At 34.9% G+C, this 20798-nt stretch overlaps 1 protein-coding gene across 2 annotated transcripts in view; it reads left to right on the forward strand.

Annotated features, from left to right (window-relative positions):
- Positions 1 to 1120: 1120 nt before the first annotated feature.
- The window catches only part of plcd1a (phospholipase C, delta 1a), a 36141-nt gene continuing 16463 nt past the window's right edge, over positions 1121 to 20798 (forward strand). Inside the window, exons 1-2 of one of the 2 annotated variants that reach the window (XM_073830331.1) lie at positions 1121 to 1310; positions 12732 to 12890. In XM_073830331.1, the coding sequence (XP_073686432.1) occupies positions 1280 to 1310; positions 12732 to 12890 (190 nt within the window). In that variant the 5' untranslated portion in view covers positions 1121 to 1279. Of the gene's footprint in view, positions 1311 to 3129; positions 3266 to 12731; positions 12891 to 20798 lie in introns of those variants that run through there. The other variant, XM_073830330.1, reaches the window with a different exon arrangement.

A 20798-nucleotide genomic window follows, 5' to 3' on the forward strand; every position in this document is an offset into this window, starting at 1 on the left:
AGACAGACAGACAGACAGACAGACAGACAGACAGATAGATAGATAGATAGATAGATAGATAGATAGATAGATAGATAGATAGATAGATAGATAGATAGATAGATAGATAGATAGATAGATAGATAGATAGATAGATAGATAGATACTAGACAGTAATATTAAAGCAAAATGGTGATAGGTCACTGTGATGGTATACATGGAACATGAGCATACATTTATGACACAACATGTTACTCAATCCAAAAATAACATGCACACCTCTACATACCTGAAGATCAGGTATGGCTTGGCAGTTTTGAAGGGTGTGCTAAAAGTCGCCAGGCAAGATGATTTTCAAAATCCCAAGCAATGAGGTTGTATGAGCTGTATGCTATTGGACTTTGCTTCACACCCTGTCTACATTGCATGGCACAATTAGAGCACTCTTGTTCGGTTATTACGTAGACAAATTCCTTGGAGGTGTTCAGATTTTTCCAGTCATGTCAAGAGATGCAACACAATCACTGACAATAAATCACTAGCAACATTTAATACTAAACAAATAAACAGCCTTCCATTCATGCCAAGTCCCATATTCAGATAAATCCACTGTGAAGTGCAATATAAAAACAAAACCAAACAAGCTGTAGCATTAAGTCCCAAATGCCTTGAGTGAAATACAATGAAATGAAGACATGTTCTTAACACTGAATGTAAATTAAACACTATACTGAGTCTTATTTCCTCACACCTGAATGATAAGATAATGATGTGCTTATGAAACACATCTAGGTTGAGGGTCAGATTAAAAGTGCAACTATAGCCAGTACTTTGGTTTTATTCACTGTCAGTCTTTTAGCAACACTCTCAAGTGTTGATTTACAGAACAAGGGTGTATTTTCTAAGAATTGCATCAAAACCATCTGTAGCCACTGGCAAGAGCTCCTTTTGTACATTACCACGATAGGAAAATCGTTTCTGAATTAACCTTCAGTCGGTTATAATGGGTGGAAACAAATGAAACTTCTTGAAAACACAGGGCATCATTGAGACCAGAGACTTGAAAGACCGGTGTTGTTGTTGTGGGTGTTGGCAAATTCTCGATACTGTACTAGTAATAGGCGGGTTCCACACACAGCGCACTGAACTTTCCTGCTAGTGGATGGTTTAGGACACGGGCTCTACTCATCCCAGTCAGTATTTGGGCGGCTCTGAGTAGCTTTGGGTGGCGAAAGGTCTTTTTCCAACTGGAATATACTACAACTGAAAGCAAGCTCTAAATAAAACAACAGAAAGCATCATGGAAGCCAATGGAAACGTCGGCAGACTCGGTAAGTTTTATAGTGTGATGTCATTAATTATTCCGAGCGAGAAGTGAAAAGAATTGATTTGAATTGTCAACAGGCTATTTATAATGGCTGTATGAACACCATTCGGTAAATGTTAGTCCAATACCACCAACTTTATACAAAGCTATTTACTTTAAAACACAAATTGTAAAATGTTACTTTATTTTTTGCTTTCACGAGGTTCCAGTCATGCGACGTGTTATGACCATCCTGTTTACTGTGTTGCACACCCAGAATTGCTATTAAATGTAGGCTACAGCTGTATTTACTGGCATATAGAACATTCTCATCACCTTAGGGGTTTACTGACTTGTCCTACATATGAAAACTTTAATATAGAGATTCTAAAACAAATGCATGAGGTAACAATAAAACAATGTCGTTTATGAGCATTGCAGCATTGCAAACAAATACATACATACTATTTGAGTTAATAGCTTATATATCGTATGGTTACACAATATGTAATTTATATTTTTTTCGTGGACCTACTTGCACCAGCCAACTGTCAGCAGGTTAACTATTGTCACACGATGATTCAACCAGAAGAAGGCGCCCTATGCCAAATTAAATTTAAACTAGTGATACATCAAAGTGACTCCGAATCGGTTCACTAAACGATTCATTTAGATTCGCTTAGTCACTTGTTCAAATCACATCTACTTAGATTCCACAGAGAGTTTGAGCTACAAGAAGATAGAAACAGCTAAAAATGGATAACTGTTTTTTTTTTTTTTTTTCAAAATACCAAGCAATATACCAAGGACTTTGCTTCACACCCTTATACATTGCAAGACAAAATGAAATCACTTTTGTTAGGTTGTTATGTAGACAAATTGACTGAAAGTGTTCCGATTTTGTCCCATCATGTAACCAGAACATCACAGTTGTTCACAAACGGTTAAATGTAACATTTAATACTAAACAAATAAGTTTTCCATTTATGCAAAGTCCCATATTCGGTTTATCCATCAAGAAGTGGAACATAAACTCCTGTCTTCGAATCGGTTCACTAAAAGAATCATTTGGATTCGCTCACTGATTTGTTCAAATCATTTCACTTAGATTCCACCACTGCTCTATTTTCTCTATTATAAATCAGTGGATTCAATAGAGAGTTTATATGTTTGATATGAGCTATATGAAGACAGAAATAGCTAAAAATGTTTAACTGTTCACTCACTCACAATATTAACTGGATTGAACAACTTGCCGCCTCTTTAGCTGGTCAGCAGATGCATCCAGTTCATTCAGTTTGCGAGTCTTGACTCGTTCAGTGAAGGGTCGGTTCTTTCAGCAGGTCCAGCCAATGAAATGCTCAATCACAACCAGCCTGGAATGCTATTGGTTCGTTCTTTGGAACTAAACGGGAGTCAAATCAGATCGATTCTTCCATTTAAAAGATTCGTTCAAAACCAAAGATTCTTGCATAAGCGAAACGCCTCAAGAGAGAAGGCACATTTGTAGACGTCAGGGAAAATGTGGACTAAATCTTACACGGAAACTTCTATTAGAAGGACATGAAATGTTTTATGTTTAAGCAAGCCGTTAAAACGGCATCAACAGACACAAATATTATTATACATATGTTGTTATTACAGCATTATACAGGTTATGTTAATACCACAGTGCCTGCCATAACATGCCAGACTTACAGGGAAAAAAACAGAGATAGCCTACATAGAACAAGTGAATCATAAAATCACAACACGATGATTTTTGCAGGTTTAGAACCCGCCCATAGACAGACGTGCAAACGTCATGGTTTTCTCGCCTCATGTTATTTTTCTTGACAAACTTAGCCGATTACAGTCGATGCCGTTGAGGAATTTCGGCCATGTCTTGTATACGTATGCCTCGCCAAAGGACAAAATCCCAGGAGATAGTTTACCAAGAGCATTGCAGGATCGTGGCACGCGAGAATGGGAAACGCATAGGTGGGTGTTGCATTTGTGTCGGGCGGTCGTGCATTAAATAGTCCTCCGTGGACTAAACTGCGTGAGGGTTGTTTAACTTTCTGTTTCTAGTCCTAGAAAGTTTCCTCTAAAACTGCAGCTATAGTTTTTATCACTACTTACTCTAAAACTGTAACAATGGTGTCTCATATAAACTGTGAAAGTCACTGTAAATATTAGATAAACATTGTAAATGTGTCAACCAATCTCTACTACTGGCACAAGTCAGTGCGAATCAGACTTTTTGTTTGCTGTAAGAAGCTGCACTCTTTAAATATAAAGGATTCAAAGGATTTAAATATTAGCATTTGTAAACTACACCATGATGAAATGCTGTGGATGTTTATATGCATTCAGATTCTTCTGAGGGATGTCACAAATGTCCATGTTTATTTCATAAAAGTGTATGATACAGTTTTTTATGTTTGGCATAGGGAATGAGTCAAGGGGATTTTCCTGTTCAGCTTTTGGATGTTTTGGATGTTGTTAAATGACATTCCAGCCAAATTCAAGAGAAAATCTGTTTTGCAAATGTATTCAATTAACTGAAAGGAGAGTATAGGCTTACAAAACATTTCCAAGGAAACACTGAATGGTTTTGGGGGTTGACTTATCACAGTTGAATTACTGGCTACTGTCCAGTCATTAAAAGTCAAGGTGCGCTGGTTATAAATAAAGACTTCTTATTCACAAATCTATCTGTCCTGAAAAAAATAGTGTCATCCAGGACTTCGTGTTAAATGACAATGACAATAGCATCAAAACACATGAAATAGCATTACGATTATCATTTACTGTATTTTCCCACTTCGTTGTGGTGTACTGAAACTGAGTGGATTTGAATGCTTCAGTTGGTGTGTTTACATACATTTTAATAACCAAAATAAAGTGCTTTCAGGCAAATTTGAATTAAATTGAGGTTGATCCAGAAAAAAAAAATGAAACATAAGGCACAGATCTTAAGCATTCTGTTGATAATGGCATATAAACGTTTGAATCTGAGTACACTGTAAGATTTAAAAATATCTAACTGTAGTAAATAAAGAAAGGTTACTGTGACTTTATATCGCACAATTCTGACTTTTGTCTCGGGATTGCATGATACAAACTCACAATTCTCATACAAACTCTCAGAATTATGAGAACTCAATTGTGAGTTATAAAGTCCTAATTTTGAGAGGGAAAAAAACTGATATGTTATCAGAGTTGAGTTTATATCTTACAGTTCTGAGTTAATAACTCACAATTGTGTGTTAAAAAGTCAGAATTGCAATTCTGAAAAAGGCACAATTGTGAGATTTCGATTTTATAACTCAAAATTGCAAGTTTATATCTTACAATTCTGATGCTTTAAAATAATGGTTTGTAAAATAATAACTTGTGCGCTATATTACAAGTCTTTGAAGTCACATAATAGCTTTGTCTGAGGATCAGACCAAAATCTTTGTTTTTGCTTGCTTTGAAAATGTTACTTGACAGCTGTGGTCACCATTCACTTTTATTGTATAGGAAAAAAGCAGGGTGTACATTATGCTTTAAATAACCTTTTGTGTTCAATGGACAAATTGAGTTTCATTCAGGTTTCAGTTCAAGTTATAGAATCTTTTGACGTATTTTTAGTTATATGCTGAGTTGCATAACATCTTTAGTCAGCTGTCTTTGACATGACTCACAAACTTCTAGACGCACTGATTTTGAAACTACTGCACTTGTGCAGAAATTCTTTGTGGTTCATATGTAGACAGGTGTTTTCATCAGATTGCTGTATTTACGATACATGTATAACCAGAAAATTCAGAATTTGCAGGGTTTGCACTTATGTTAAAATCTGGTCAGTTACCCAGATGCACGGCCATATAGCCAATACTCGGATGTAAACAACAGCATGGATTGCACGGTTAATGTACTACTGAATACGTTGTTCTGCTAATTCAAGCTGTCTAAACCTAGGAAAAAAATTGTGGAAGCTGCTAAATCATATAGAGAAGGACGTAGTAGGCAGTAAAGGGCTTAATATTTTGACAAACTTAAGTTAATAGCTGGTAAAGGTACATAAGAGCAGTATTATTTAAGATATTAGCCTAATATTTCACCTACCTGACCGGAAATGATAAGAACAAACATGAATGTTGATAAGATTCTTGCTTCTTGATTCTTCCAGATTCTTGCTCTGAAATCCTGGTTCAGTTTGGCCTACCACAAACACCTTGTCTGTTTTTTGCACTCTTCTCCTTGATTTGTTATAACTTTTTCCAGTCTATAGTACTACAAGGACGGTACTCTGCAAGATGGCGGCACCAGGTGCGACAGGTGTAGCTGCAGCTCTCTTTATTTTTGGGCTGCTTGTAAATACTTTTAGCTATACCGACACCGGTCAACTTTTGGGTGTTTGTAACTGTAATACAAATCAGTCGCCCGCGATCTATTTATTGACACACCAATTAACGTTAAACAAACATTTTGGACTGGGGAAATCCGCGACTGCAACCTTCATACGACCACACCTTTCCAGTCGAGCAACAACGCGCTACAAAACTATATTAAAACCATCACAAAGCCTCGCGTTCCTTATAACAATGTTCCTTTTGCTGTCTGGAGACATCCACCAGTGTCCTGGCCCGCTTAACAACCAACAACAGGACCGATCCACCATGTCCATGCACAGCAGGAGTACCATCGATAACTTTCAGGTATGCTCATTATGTAATATGTACTACACAAATGGGCAACAACCTTACCGGGATGATCTTGTGTGTCTGACGACTGCTGTGGGGTTATCGGCGGTGCCCGACGCGGACGTTGCGGCCGGCCGAGGCCTGGAGCCTGGGGCCGGGCGTGGCTTGTGTGCCTGTGGGGAGCGGTGTGCGCTGCCTCGGCTGCGAGTGACTTCGGACCCGGCGGAGAGGGACGACAGCGCGTTATGTGCCCGGGACGCCTCGAACCACCGTAAACCATCCTCATTGTCAGAAATTGCAGGTGACAACTCATCTACTCGCACCCCAAAGGAACATAAAGCTAATCAAAACAATAACCCAATTATACCCGGAAGAGAAAAGTGTGGACACCAGAAATGGTATACAAACCCAGCTGTTGTAAAGAACAAGAAGTGGAAAATTTTACAGACTGTTAACCATTCTAAAATAATATGGGACCCCAAAATGAAACCTAGGGGATTATTTGGGGGACATCTTAATATAAGAAGCCTTGTACCTAAATCAGACCAAATTCAGCATATTTTAACAGAATCCAATCTTGATTATCTTAGCCTGTCTGAAACCTGGCTCCACGCAAATTCACCATCTGCAGCAGTTATGGTACCAGGTTATCAAATTTATAGAAGAGACAGAGTGAGATCTAAAGGAGGCGGAGTCATGGTATATATAAGGAATAGCATTCAGTGTGAAGAGATAATCTTGGCAAACTGTGATTTAGAATATATTGCTTTAAAAATTATTTTATCACCTCAAATGTCATTTAGTCTTATTGTAATTTATCGTCCCCCGAACTCTAATATTGATTTTTATGAAAACTTACAAACTATGCTGATAAACTGCAATTTTGACAAGGAAGTAATATTAATGGGGGATATGAATATAAATTGGGAAGACAGATTAGCCAGGAAAAATCTCAAACAGATAACAGATCGCTTTGATCTCACACAACTAATTAAAGGGCCAACAAGAGTAACACAGTCCACTTCAACTCAGATTGACTTGATATTTAGCAATAGACCGGAAAGAATTATAAAATCTCTAAACATGTTTACTGGGCTATCTGACCACAATCTAGTACTTGTGGCCAGAAAATTATCAAAAAAGAGATTCAGTGCTTGTACTGTTAAGGATCAGGAATCGTTCAGAATACCTAACAAAGACCAGGAAATCTTTAAAAACACAGTAAATAGTTTAAACTGGGACTCCTTGTTAACTGGAAAAGATGTAAATGAGGGAAGCAAAATACTTTCAAGCAAACTACAGTGTATTATTAAAGAATTTACCTGTAGGTTTACACACAGGAAAAAAAGAAGTAGCCTCCCATGGATAACAACAGATGTCCTGAAAAAAATGAAAGAGCGTGATCTTGCACTAAAGAGGGCCGTTAAGACAAAACTATCCCATGACAAACAGCATTTTGCTATGCTAAGGAATATTGTAACAACTATGTTAAGAAAATCTAGGGCCAACTTTTTTCTGACCATAATCAGTGAGGCAAGAGGTAATCCAAAGATAGTCTGGGACCAGCTGAAAATATTAATGGGGCAAAAACCTACACTAAGAAAATCTCTTGTACTAACTGTTGATGGAAATTGCATTACGGATCCAGCTGCAGTAGCCGCAACACTTAACCAGTATTTTGTTGACTCGGTTGTAGCCATTGCCGAGGGCTTCCCTCCTGTAAATGTTGAGATGTGTAAAGTTCCATCAATAGAACCTAGTCTTGTTTTTAATCATGCAACTAAAGCAAACACTGAATCAATTATAAGAAAACTTAAACTGTCCAAATCTAAAGATGTGTATGGGATGGATACAACTATGCTCAAAAATGTTAGTTCAGCACTAATCAGTCCCATCACAAAAATTATTAATCAATCCATACACCAAGCAGAGTTTCCAACCATATGGAAAACGGCCATTGTATCACCTATTTTCAAATCAGGAAACCCACAATCTATCTCTAACTACAGACCTATTAGTATTTTGCCTGTAATGTCTAAGATTCTTGAGAAATGGATATGTGAACAAATCAAAGATCACTTAAATAATAGTTCCTTTCATCTTCATGCGCTGCAATTTGGATTTCGACCTAACCATTCAACTGAGTCAGCAAATTGTCATCTCATTGAAAAAATCAAGTTACTACTTGATAGCAATAACATTGTAGGTGCAATCTTTCTTGATCTTAGAAAGGCATTTGATACAGTAAACCACCAGATCCTACTGGCTAAATTATCTACTTTTAATCTCTCAGACAGTGTAATAAAATGGATTCACTCGTATCTTACTCAGCGTTTACAAACAGTCCGCATTGCTAATAGTCAGTCTGAGTTACTTTCTGTGTCAACTGGCCTGCCACAGGGCTCTATATTAGCCCCGGTCCTTTTTTGCATGTATGTTAATGACCTGCCATTGATATGTCCGGACGTTAATGTTCAAATGTATGCTGATGACACAGTTTTGTATGTACATGGGTCTTCAAAAACTGAGGTAGCTGTCAAACTTACAAATGCAATGGTCAATGTTACAAATTGGTTAAATCAATGCTGCCTACAACTTAATGTTTCCAAAACTGTAGGCATGTTTTTCACGAAATCACGTAAAGTAACCAAAGATGCAGACATTATAGTGTCAGGAGAAAAAATACAAACTGTCCAAGAATTTAAATACTTGGGCATTCTCCTGGACAACAAACTCAATTTTAGGTCACACGTAAAGCAAACCTGTAAAAAAGTAAAATTTAACATAGCTAATTTTCGATTTATTAGAAATTCCATGTCCGTCCAAGCTGCAAAAACATTCATGTATTCAATGATTTTCTCTCATTTCACTTATTGTCTAACAAGCTGGTCTCAGACTAACTCCACCACCTTGATACCATTACAGTCTTTATACAAGCAGACAATCAAAGTACTTGACAAGAAATCAAAACATTTTCATCACTGCTCCATTCTTTCAAAACATCGTCTTCTAAGTTGGGACAATCTTATTAAGTACACGAATGCCTGTCAGACATACAAAATCCTACATGGGATGGCTCCATATCCTCTTAGTGAATTTGTCAGTTTTAGAACATCTACACACAGAATCACTAGAGGAGTGTCTAGAGGTGATTGTATTATCCCACTTAGGAAAAGTGCTTTTAGTCAGTCAGTTTTCTCTGTCAAAGCCTCTCAGGAATGGAACACTATTCCAACAACAATTAGAGACATCAGTACATATAATTTATTTCGCTCTCACCTAAAACATTGGCTGATTAGTAATCAGACCTGTCAACACTAAAACACTGCTGTTGCCATCCTGCTTTCTACTTGTGAGTGCGTGATTCCTTTCTGACCTTTGCATACTATTTTATGATTGTGATATGCTTGTCATTTTAATATGCAGTTGTAATTGTTCTAATATGCTTTATTAATGCTTGCTATGTATACTGCTGCTTTTATGTCTTTCCTAAACTCTTTGCTGCTGCTTTTTGTGTTTTCAGAAATAATTTTATTTGTATCGTACTGTTTTTTTTACGCTACTGCTGCCTCTGCTGTAATCAATCAACCCTGCGCAAACATGTCGTTTCCTATTGCTGTTTACCTCACTGTTTATACATTTTATGCTTTTTCTAGGGGGCCACTGTACAACAGGCCTACAGGACAACAGATGAAAATTAGCCTTTGGCTAACTCTGGCATGTTACAGATGCTCTGTTTTTAATATGCACTGTCCTGCTAAATAAATAAACAAACAAACAAATGTTTTTCCCCATCCAATTGATTAGTACAGCCCAAAGCATAAGAATAATTAACCGTTTTCAGCAGCAGTAATCAACAATATATGCAAGTTTTGTTTGGTTTGTATCGTTCAGTGCCGCCAATATAACTTAACCTAAGTTCAGCAGCTGCCTTAAAATTTTAAGTTAAATCAGCTTACTAAAACTACAAGTCATTTTAACTTATTACACTAAAAATGAGTCGATTTAACTTAAAATTTTAAGGCAGCTGCTGAACTTAAGTTTTTTTTAAGTTGAAACAGTTTTTACAGTGTAGTGTCAGTACAGACCAATTCCCGGTTTTGTTTTGAAGGGCCCTAAAACTTTTTTTTCAACTGTTTGCTGCCTTAAATCACTATTGAGGTGTATGGGAATGCTATTGGATAGCTTTCTCCAGGTATTACAGATGTCTCTGGCTTTTATTCCAGCAAGGGCATAGCTAAAATTCACATTGCAAATCATACCTGGCCCTGTTTCTATAACTTCTTTGAAGATCACAGCATTGAGAAGTCAGAAGAGTATTTGAACTTAGCGACATCTACATTTGCATTCTGAATACCTCTGGAGTGCGATTTGAATGAGATAAAAAAAACCTGATGCTCACATTTTCCTAAATGTTAAATACCTTACCCTTTTCGAAAATGCTGTAACACTAGTGTCAGCCATCAAAATAAAATCTTACACGCAGAGTTTTCCGAGTAAACACAGGCAGCCGTCCCAGCACAGAAAATGTTTTCAGTCCTTATTTCAGAGGCCTTTCACCATTTCTCCACCTTCTGCTTGAGTACCGCCAGAGCCTCATAAACAGCCTCTGTGGCAAGAGCTCGTGAAAAAATGTCTGCAATGTTGTGGTTATGCCCACACCCTGGGGTCAGAGAAGCTGCTGGAGATATACTCATAATTCAATCGTTGGGCCAATTAAGCCCACCACGACTAGGTTGCGTATTTATCACTCTGATATTAGGACTATGATAGCTGGAGGACAACAGCTTTGTGTTTCATTTGGGATGTGTTGTGCGTAAACCACAATATTTTATCGTTCCAAATTCAGCAACAGGAAGTGAAAACATTTTATGGAAAGACAGATCTTTTATTGCAACATTGACATGAATTGACTGCAAACAGACGCCACCCATGCACACACACATTTTTCCATATTGCAGTAAAATTGTGGTTATCATTGTCTTGCTTTATAGATGCAATAATCCTTGCATAATGGTTTAAAAATCAATCCTGAAAATTGTGATATGGCTGTTTGGAAAGTGAACAGTATATAAGTGAACTGAGTATGTTATGCATATATATGGTAATTTGCTGCTCAAGAAACATTTTTTATTATTAATGTTGTAATGAGTCATGCTGCTTAATATTTTTGTAGAAATAGTGTATAGTATATACACTTTCAGTCGAAATTTTTGAACAGTAAGATTTTTTTGTTTTTTAAAAAGTCTCTTTTGCTCACCAAGCCTGCATTTATTTGAATTGTGAAATATTTTTACGATTTTAAAATAGCTTTTTTATTTGAATATATTTTAAAATGTAATTTATTGCTGTGATCAAAGCTAGTCCCCAGTTCTCAGTGTCACGTTATCATTCAGAAATCATTCTAATATTCTGATTAGATGATTAGATTATTATTATTATTATCAATATGTAAAATAGATGATGAATAGAAAGATCCAAAATCAGCATTTAGAAATTGTAGAAATGAATACTTTTATTTAGCAAGGATGCTTTAAATTGATCAAAAGTTATGATAAAGACACTTACAATCTTACAGAAGATTTCTATTTTAGACAAATGCTGTTTTTCTGAACTTTCTATTCACCAAAGAAACCTGAAAAAACAGCAAATCAGAAGATTATTATGATTTCCGAAGGATCATGTGACTGGAGTAATGATGCTCAAAATTCAGCTTTGAAATCACAGGAATAAATATATTCAAATAGAAAACAGTTTTTTAAATAGTAAAAATATTTAAAAGTTTTACTGTTTTTCGGTACTTTGGATCAAATAAATGCAGGCTTGGTGAGCAGAAGACACTTAAACATTAAAAAGCCTACTGTTTAAAAACTTTTGACTGGCAGTGTTTTATATATCTTAAGAAAAAATAGCTACCATATCAAAAGGTCAAATCTCACAAAAGATTATATCAAGTTCTGCATATGGATATCTTTTTACATATGTATTAATTTTTTTTTTACTATCAACATGTGAAGCATGCAACCTTTAAATCTGTATATATCTGTTTATAATCTCTGTGGGTGATGAAAATGATTTTATTGCTAATCTTTTCTCTATCAGCAATGTGGGTTTGTGGTTTCAGAAAGAAAAGATAACCACAGTATCATTGCAGTGTGGAAAACATGCTGTGTGGGTGGATGTATGTGGTCAATACGTGTCTGCGTTATCTTTATTTATGATACTCTAGTTAAGAAAAAATCATTGAGAAAATAAATACAAAATACCGTACAAATTAAATATAATGATATACTGGGTATTTGTACCGTATACTTAAAAGCTAGATACTAGTTACTGAAAAGGAATGATTCTAAAAATTTATAGACAAATCTACACAATTGAAATGGTTAAACATATACTTTTTCATTAAAGTAAAAACTCAGTGATTTAGACTTTATAGTGTGTAGATATATAGCACGAAAGAGTATCGAAGAAATTCTTCATGCATGTACACTAACCTTTACCATACTCATCCAGCAGGTTTTGACCTTGAGCAAAGCCTTTTGTCTGGAGAGAGGTGTGTCGGGACTTTAGCATTAATGAATCCATAGATACAGTCTTTTAAAATAACTTTGACCTATACGTGACTCAGCGTTGACCCTGGACATTTTTGACTTTGTTCTATATTTGGCCTTCCAAAGTTCTCATAATTTGAGAGTGGACTTGAACATTTTATGACCTTTGTGAAATCCATTCGCACTGATCCATGAACTTGACATTTTCTTGACTTTTAGGTCTGGAGGGAGACCCGGACCTGCAGTTTTTGCTGAAAGGTGGAGACCTACTAAAGGTGAAGTCCAGGTCATGGAGGAAGACCCGCTACTTTCGGCTGAATGAAGACTGCAAGACGATATGGCAGCAGACCAGCAAGACTTTCAAGAGTGACTCCGGCTGTGAGTTTCTCTGCTGTCCCTTCATATCTGTTTGAAAGATGCGAGGAGAACAGTCATATCATAAATAATCAGATTTTACTTAAGATAATAGATTTTGGTATACTAAGTAAAACACAACATTTCTGAATACAGCTAAAGGCTGGAAAACACTACATGACTTTTAAAAACAGACTTTACCGACTTTGTAATAGTCAGAGGAAAAACTGGTCACCATACACTAAACACTAAAGTAAGAGGATCGTACACTATCACCCTTTAAAGTTGTTTCCATCGCAACAAACTCATGCAGAAACATGCACTCTTAAAAATAAAGGTGCTTCACGATGCCATAGAAGAACCTTTTTTGACTAAATGGTTCCATAATGAACCTTTAACATCTGAAAAACCTTTCTGTTTCACAAAAGGCTCTTTGTGGCGAAAGAGGGCTCTTCAGATTATAAAAAGGTAAGAAAAAGACGGTTCTTTGTGGAACCAAAAATGGTTCTTCTGTGGCATCGCTGTGAAGAACCTTTTAAAGCATCTTTATTTTTTAGAGTGTAGGAGAAACGTGACATGAAAACAATGTGTTCTAAAATCAGCTTAAAATATCAACCATCTTTGATATCCTCCGACCGGATGGAATCATAACCTGAAGCTAAAAAATCAGAGTCTGTGACCATCATATACTACATTTCTTATAAAGTCTGTCAACTCAAATCTCCAGACTGGCTCTGACTTTTCTAGCGTCAGCTTCTCCTGAGAGTAAATTGGCGGATAACTGGGGTAAAAATTTCTAAACATAATTAGAACTGAAGTGAAATGTCTCATGAAGAACTCAATTACTTTTTTTTGGTAGTGAAGTTAAATATATAATTTTTAAAAATTAGTTTTAGTAATAGACAATACATTACCATTCAAACACTTGGTATCAATCTGATTTTATTTAAAAGAAATTCATACTTTTATTTAGTAGTTTATTCATCAAGAATGTGTTAATTTGATTGAAATTTATAAGGTTACAAAAAAATTATATTTCAAATAAATGCTGTTTTTTAAATTTTGTATTCGTCAAAGAATCCTGTACAAAATAAATAAAAAAATATTAAGTAGCACAACTGTTTTCAACATTAATAATAATAAATGTTCTATGATTTCTGAAGGATCATGTGACACTAAAAACTAGAGTAATTATGCTGAAAATTCAGCTTTTCTATCAGGAATATAAAGTATATTTTAAAAACATTTTAAAATAGAAAACAGTTACACTCTAAAGAAAAGTGTTGGGTTAAAAACAAACCCAGCCTTCTGGGTAGTTTTATTTAACTATATACATATATACATAAACTATTGATTTAAATTTACTATATTTCGTGATTAAAATGAAGCCAAAATAGGCTGAAAATTAAAATGTATTATTATGTTCAATAAATGAACATTTACAATAAAGTTGAATAAACAATAACTTTGTTTAATAATAAATGTTCACCTTTTGGTTATTGCCAATACCTCTATGAAATATGTGTCTGATTTTTAATTCACAACCTATTTTGGGTTTATTTTAAGCCAGCCATGTAATAATTTAAAGTTGAATTCCACTTTGAAAAACAAAAATTTACAGATTATTTACTCATCCCCTTTTAATCCAAGATGTTCATGTCTTTCTTATTTCAGTCGCAAAGAAATTATGTTTTTTGAGGATAACATTTCAGCAATGTTTAAACATGAGTGAAATGCAGCTTCAAAGGGCTCTAAACCACCCTAGCCGAAGAAGAAGGGTATAAACCAGTGAAACAATCAGTTAATTTCTAAAAAAAAAGTACAATTTATATACTTTTTAACCTCAAATGCTTGTCTTGTCTAGCTCTGTGTAAACTCTGTGTATTCAGGTTCATGACAGTTAGGTTATGTCGAAAACCTCCCATTGGAGAAGAAAATGAGATGGGAATAGAGTTCATGCAGAGCTAGACAAGATGAGCATTTGAGGTTAAAAAGTATATAAATTTAAAGTATTTTTTTAATTAACCCATTGTTTTGCTAGATAAGACCCTCCTTCCTTGGCTGGGATCATTTAGATCCCCTTGAAGCTGCACTTAAACTGCATTTTGGAAGTTCAATTTCTTTACGACTGAAGAAAGAAAGACATGAACATCTTGGATTACAAGGGGGTGAGTAAATTATCTGTAAATTTTTGTTCTGGAAGTTCTTCTCCTTTAAGCCATATAGCCAAATAGAGTATAACTACATGTGTGTGCGTTTGTATGTGCAATTGTCATATATAATATCTCAATACAAATACATTATTATACAAAAACTTGTTCCTTGATACACTGTAATCAAAGAACCTTGTTTATTTTCCTTCTGATAAATTCTCTAACATCAGCAAGTCTCGCATCAAAAGGCTTTTCTGTAAACTCATCTTTATAGCTTGGATCTGTAAATAAATAGTTAGACCTGTCCTTCACTTTTCTCCACAAACCTTTTTAATGCCTATAAGGCCAGAAAATGCTTTGAGTTGTTCGTAAGGGAAACATCTCTGACAAAATGACCAGAGAGGAGGCGAACGAAATTTTGTGGTGATATTAAATCTTTTTCCCACATGTTGTCCAACGGCCTCTGCTCCTCTTAAGCTTCCGGCCTGGTTCCTCCTGGCCAAAGGCCTCAGATCAGACCTCTTTATCTCCTGTCTGCCAGACTGTAGCTGCCTCCTCTCTGTCCTGCATGTGTGTGATTAAGGAAACCAGGACCAAACTAAATCAAAGGAAAACACCAGATATCAGCAGGGAAACCCTCTGGTCCTGTTCACATGATATTTTCACCCATTAGTGGGGTGTTTTGACAGGCTTTTAACTCCCATTGGTCAGGAATGATGATTAGATGGATTGCACATGTAGTTGAAGCCTTTCGGCCTCTATTTGTTCTCAAAACAATGACATAAATGGTGAAAAATGTATTAAACCACTCATAACATATATTAAGCCAAGTATTGAAGGATGATACAGAGAGTTCCCTTTGGAGCTAATAGTTACCCTACCAGTCAAAAGTTTTTGAACAGTAAGATTTGTAATGTTTTTAAAGAATTCTCTTCTGCTCACCAAGCCTGCATTTATTTGATCCAAAATACAGCAAAAACAGTAATATTGTGGCTTTTTTTTTTTTTTTTTTTGCTGTTTAAAAAAACTGCTTTCTGTTTGAATATATTTTAAAATGTCATTTATTTCTGTGATCAAAGCTAACTTTTCAGCACCATTACTCCAGTCTACAGTGTCACATGATCCTAATATCCTAATATTTAATATGCTGATTTGCTGTTCAAGAAACATTTTGTATTATTATTATTATTATCAATATTTAAAACAGTTGATTACATTTTTTGATTCTTTAAGGAATGGAAAGATCCAAAGATCAGCATTTATCTGAAATAAAAAGCTTTTGTAACATTATGCACTATACCAGAAATTAATACTTTTATTTAGCAAAGATGCTGTAAATTGATCAAAAGTGATGATAAAGACATTTATAATGTTAAAAAAAGATTTCTATTTGAGATAAATGTTCTTCCGAACTTTCTATCCATAAATCTACTCAACTTACTTACTTACGTTTTCTAACATAATAATAATGACAAATGTTTTTGAGCAGCAAATCAGAATATTAGAATGATTTCTGAAGGATCATGTGACTAGTGTAATGATGCTAAAAATTCAGCAGGAAATCGCAGAAATAAATTAATTTTTAAATATATTAAAATTAAAAACAGTTATTTTAAATAGTGAAAATATTTCAAAATTTTTCTTGTTTTTTGCTGTACTTTAGATCAAATAAATGCAGGTTTGGTGAGCAGAAGAGACTTTACTGTTCAGAAATGTTTGACTGGTAGTGTAAATCGATAAAATGTTGGACGGTTAATAGTTTAAATGCGAGAAGACAAGGAATGTCAAGGAGAGTCATGTTTTTACACACATGAAGTAAAGTTTTTATTATCCCAAAGTGATGGTGCCAAGTTTATCTCAAGTTAAATGGACTTAAAGGGGTGGGAAACAAGCCCAGGAAACATGACAGATTGTTTTTTTATCAAATACTAGTGCTGATGCAGTAAATCTATCCAGAAATGGGACAATGACCATGTTCGTCTTTTAAACCCTGTTGGACAGAGACAGTTTGAATAAAGCATTAACCTTAGTCCTGTGTTATCTGTACAACAATGAACAGATTTCTGTTTAGGGTGTTTGTAATGGGTTTATTATTCACGCCTCCAGTCGAATACAATGAGAGGTCACATGGTGAACCTCCCACCACTGTAACATACAACAGAGGTCATATGAGGCAAAATCAGAATAGATATGTGTTTAGAGGGGCTTGCTAGCACATCACAGTTGCCATTATTAATTTACACTAAGTATTTGATGTTTCTGTCTACAGTAGTTATTTCCTGACATAAACAATCTCAAATAGGGCAGATCAAAGGATTGAACCTTTCTCCTTTCTGTGTGTAGAAACCGACAACGAGCATCGCACAGGATGTGGTTTTAAATACCAGACGTATCTTGGAAGCGAGCAATCATTTTTAAAGGTGAAGTGTGTAATTTTTTGCACCAGCACTACATTAAAGGGATAGTTCTCCCAAAATGAAAATTCTGTTATTAATTACTCAAACCTGTGAGACCTTTCGATCATCTTCAGAACCCAAATCCGAGAGCTTTCTGACGCTGCATAGACAGCAATGTAACTGACACATTCAAGGCCTAGAAATGTAGTAAGGACATCATTAAAATAGCAAACTCTAATTTAATCAAAAATATGTTAATTTGCGTTCTGAAGAAGAACAAAGGTCTTACGGGTTTGGAACAACATGAGGGTGAGTAATTAATGACAGAATTTTCATTTTTGTATGAACTGTCCCTTTAAATGTGCATCATCGAATTATTAAATAAAAAAGATTGTAACATAGAAAAACAACCCAATTTCACCTTAAAACCAATTAAAATGAACCAAAATGTTACTGTTTTCATCTTTAAATAGTATTTCAGTCAGTGTATTTTATATAAAACATTAAATGTTACAATAATAATCTGACAAAATCAGAAAACAGAGGTCAGAATTTGGCCAAGAACAATGTTTCCTTTCTGTTAGATTGTTTGAGTGGAATCTGAGGGATGCTGGACTTGCCTTTGACACTGCTTTCTTTCACCAGTTCAACTGAGATTGGTTGTTATCCAAATAGTTCTCCTACAGTCCCCATATTTGCCTTTGTGAGCGTATGGCTCGTCTAAAACAGCAAATTATCTCCAGCTGTGCTTTTTCTGCACTTTCCACAAATACTGTACAAATAAGAATGGGATGCTTTTCATCAAATGGTCAGAGAAAGAAAATCCTTATCCTTTCCTTTGGAAAATGTTATACATCAATCTCAGGTGTTTCAATGACATATTATATGAACTAGACTTAAAAATTGTACAATATTTTAATCACATTGTCAAGTTCTATACATTTAAATAAAGCAAACTTCAAAATAACAATAACTTAAATAAAAGCAATAAATCAATTCCTAATTTAATAAATTATTTAAAGGAATAGTGCACCCAAAAATGAACATTTCATTATCTTTTACTCACCCTCATGTCGTTCCAGACCTTCTTTCTTATGTTGTACAAAAAAGAAGATATTTTGAAGAACACAAACAGTTGTTGGTCCCCATTGAGTTCCATAGTAGGAAGAAATACTATGGAAGTCAATGGGGACCATCAGGTGTTTGATTACCAGCATTTTTCAAAACATCTTCTATGTTCAACATTAGAAAGAAACTCATACAGGTTTGGATCGACATGAGGGTGAGTACATGATGACAAAATTTTCTTTATTAGGTGAACTGTCCCTTTAAGAATTAAAAAAATGTTTTTTAACACAATGAATTGAATATAATTTAACATCAAAATTATTTTAACAGTACAGTTGAGAAGGTCAAGACAGTGAAACAGGACAAAATTACCATTATGAATGGGATATAGACAGTTGATGTTTTTAAAACCAGCTACTTCATGTTAGACTAGTTTTGTTATACAAAACTTTATCTAAGTTTATCGAATAGATCTTACACAAAAGGGTATTTATGCCTTTGCTGTTGTAGTCATGGGTCGTAAAGTGTATTGTATTAATGGCAAGTGGCTTCTGTTGTGTTTGCTTTATTCCAGTAGGCTGAGTACACACAACCCAACCCTGATTTGAATCTTCACAGAAAGCCGTCTGTTGTGTCTTATTGTTTTATTTAGGATCATTGCATGAATGCATTGCAAGAGAGATTTCCAAAAATCTCACCTGTGTCTATAAAAGCTATAAACTTGATCCAGTTATGTTAACACATTTCTCCAGTGAACACCGTTGATAACAGCAGAGCCAGATAGCCATCCATGTTTGGGTGCCTGCATGTGTTTTACTGAGGATTATGTCTGAACTATATGATAGACTCCTCAGATTATTACCCTGTATAGCACAATATGAATGATCTGAGAGGAGTAGAGCTTAGTTTTTCCTATTTGTTTAACACAGGGGTTAAAGGGCAGAGGAGGAGACTGATTGTAGTGTAGCGCTTTAGGGCGACACCACTGAGGTTTATCACCTTCTTATCACTGTTTGACGTGATGCCTGCCTTGAGTTGTATTTCATACAGCAGTGCTTTGCCGAGATTCTTTGATTGAGAAATCAAGATTATGCAAGAATCTCATGTAAATGTTAGAGTTGAATCGTTCAAGGATGTTGATTTGAAATTTGATTAGGTGTGACAAGAATTTACTGAAATAAAATACATTTAACAAAGTTGCATAACTGTGTCATGACATATTGTTTTGAAATCTAATTTAAGGTTTAAATAATTATGCCTTGCCGTAATTAATTAATAAATTAAATGAAAATATTTCACTGTGTAAAATAAGTTTTTCTCCATCACTAATCCATAAAACGAATTAAATTGACAAAATCTAAAGAAAGTTTTACTAAAAAAAAAAGTACATTCTCCTTGTTAAAATCATAGGTAATTAATTAATTGTAATTAAATACCATTTAATTCTATTTTACCTTGGACCACAAAACCAGTCATAAAGGTCAATTTATTTAAAATTGAGATTGATACATAATCTGAAAACTGATTAATTAGCTTCCATTGATGTATGGTTTGTTAGGATAGGGCAATATTTTGGTGAGATACAACTATTTGAAAATCTGGAATCTGAGGGAGCGAAAAAAAAGAATACTGAGAAAATCACCTTCAAAATTGTTCAAATGAAGCAATGCATCTTACTTATCAAAAATTAAGTTTGATATATTAATTGTAGAACATTTACAAAATATCTTAATGGAACATGATCCTTACTTAATATCCTAATGATTTCTGGCTTAAAAACAAAGTTAGTCATTTTGACCGTTGTGTTGTTTTGGCTATTGCCAACAAATATACCCATGCCACTTATGACTGGTCTTGTGGTCCGGGATCACATTTCAGGTGCGCAGATCAGTAAAAATTGCAATGACTTCAAATGATAAAAGCAAGATCCGCACTCACTTGTATACTACTTAATATTTTTTAGATTTTTTATTATACAAAAAGCACAAATAGATCAAATCCATAGATCCATTTGTGCTTTTTGTATAATAAAAAATCACAAAATCATTACGATGTATACAAGTGAGTGTGGATCCTGTTTCCTAATGGCTCAATTTAAATTGCAAATTCATTTCTGAATTGCTTACGACCCTGTTAGAGATTAAATATTGATCCCTAACATCTTTAAAAATTATAAACTCTCATGCACTTCTGTGTCTTTTGGTGGTTTGGAAGGTTTTAGATGTCAAAATATACTTTTTAAGTAATGCACCACTGCATGTACAGACTTGTTTCTCTCCTCAATCTGCCAACAGATTTCTTGTGATTTATTTTAT

Source organism: Garra rufa, chromosome 24 (assembly GCF_049309525.1).
Source record: "Garra rufa chromosome 24, GarRuf1.0, whole genome shotgun sequence".
NCBI lineage: Eukaryota > Metazoa > Chordata > Actinopteri > Cypriniformes > Cyprinidae > Garra > Garra rufa.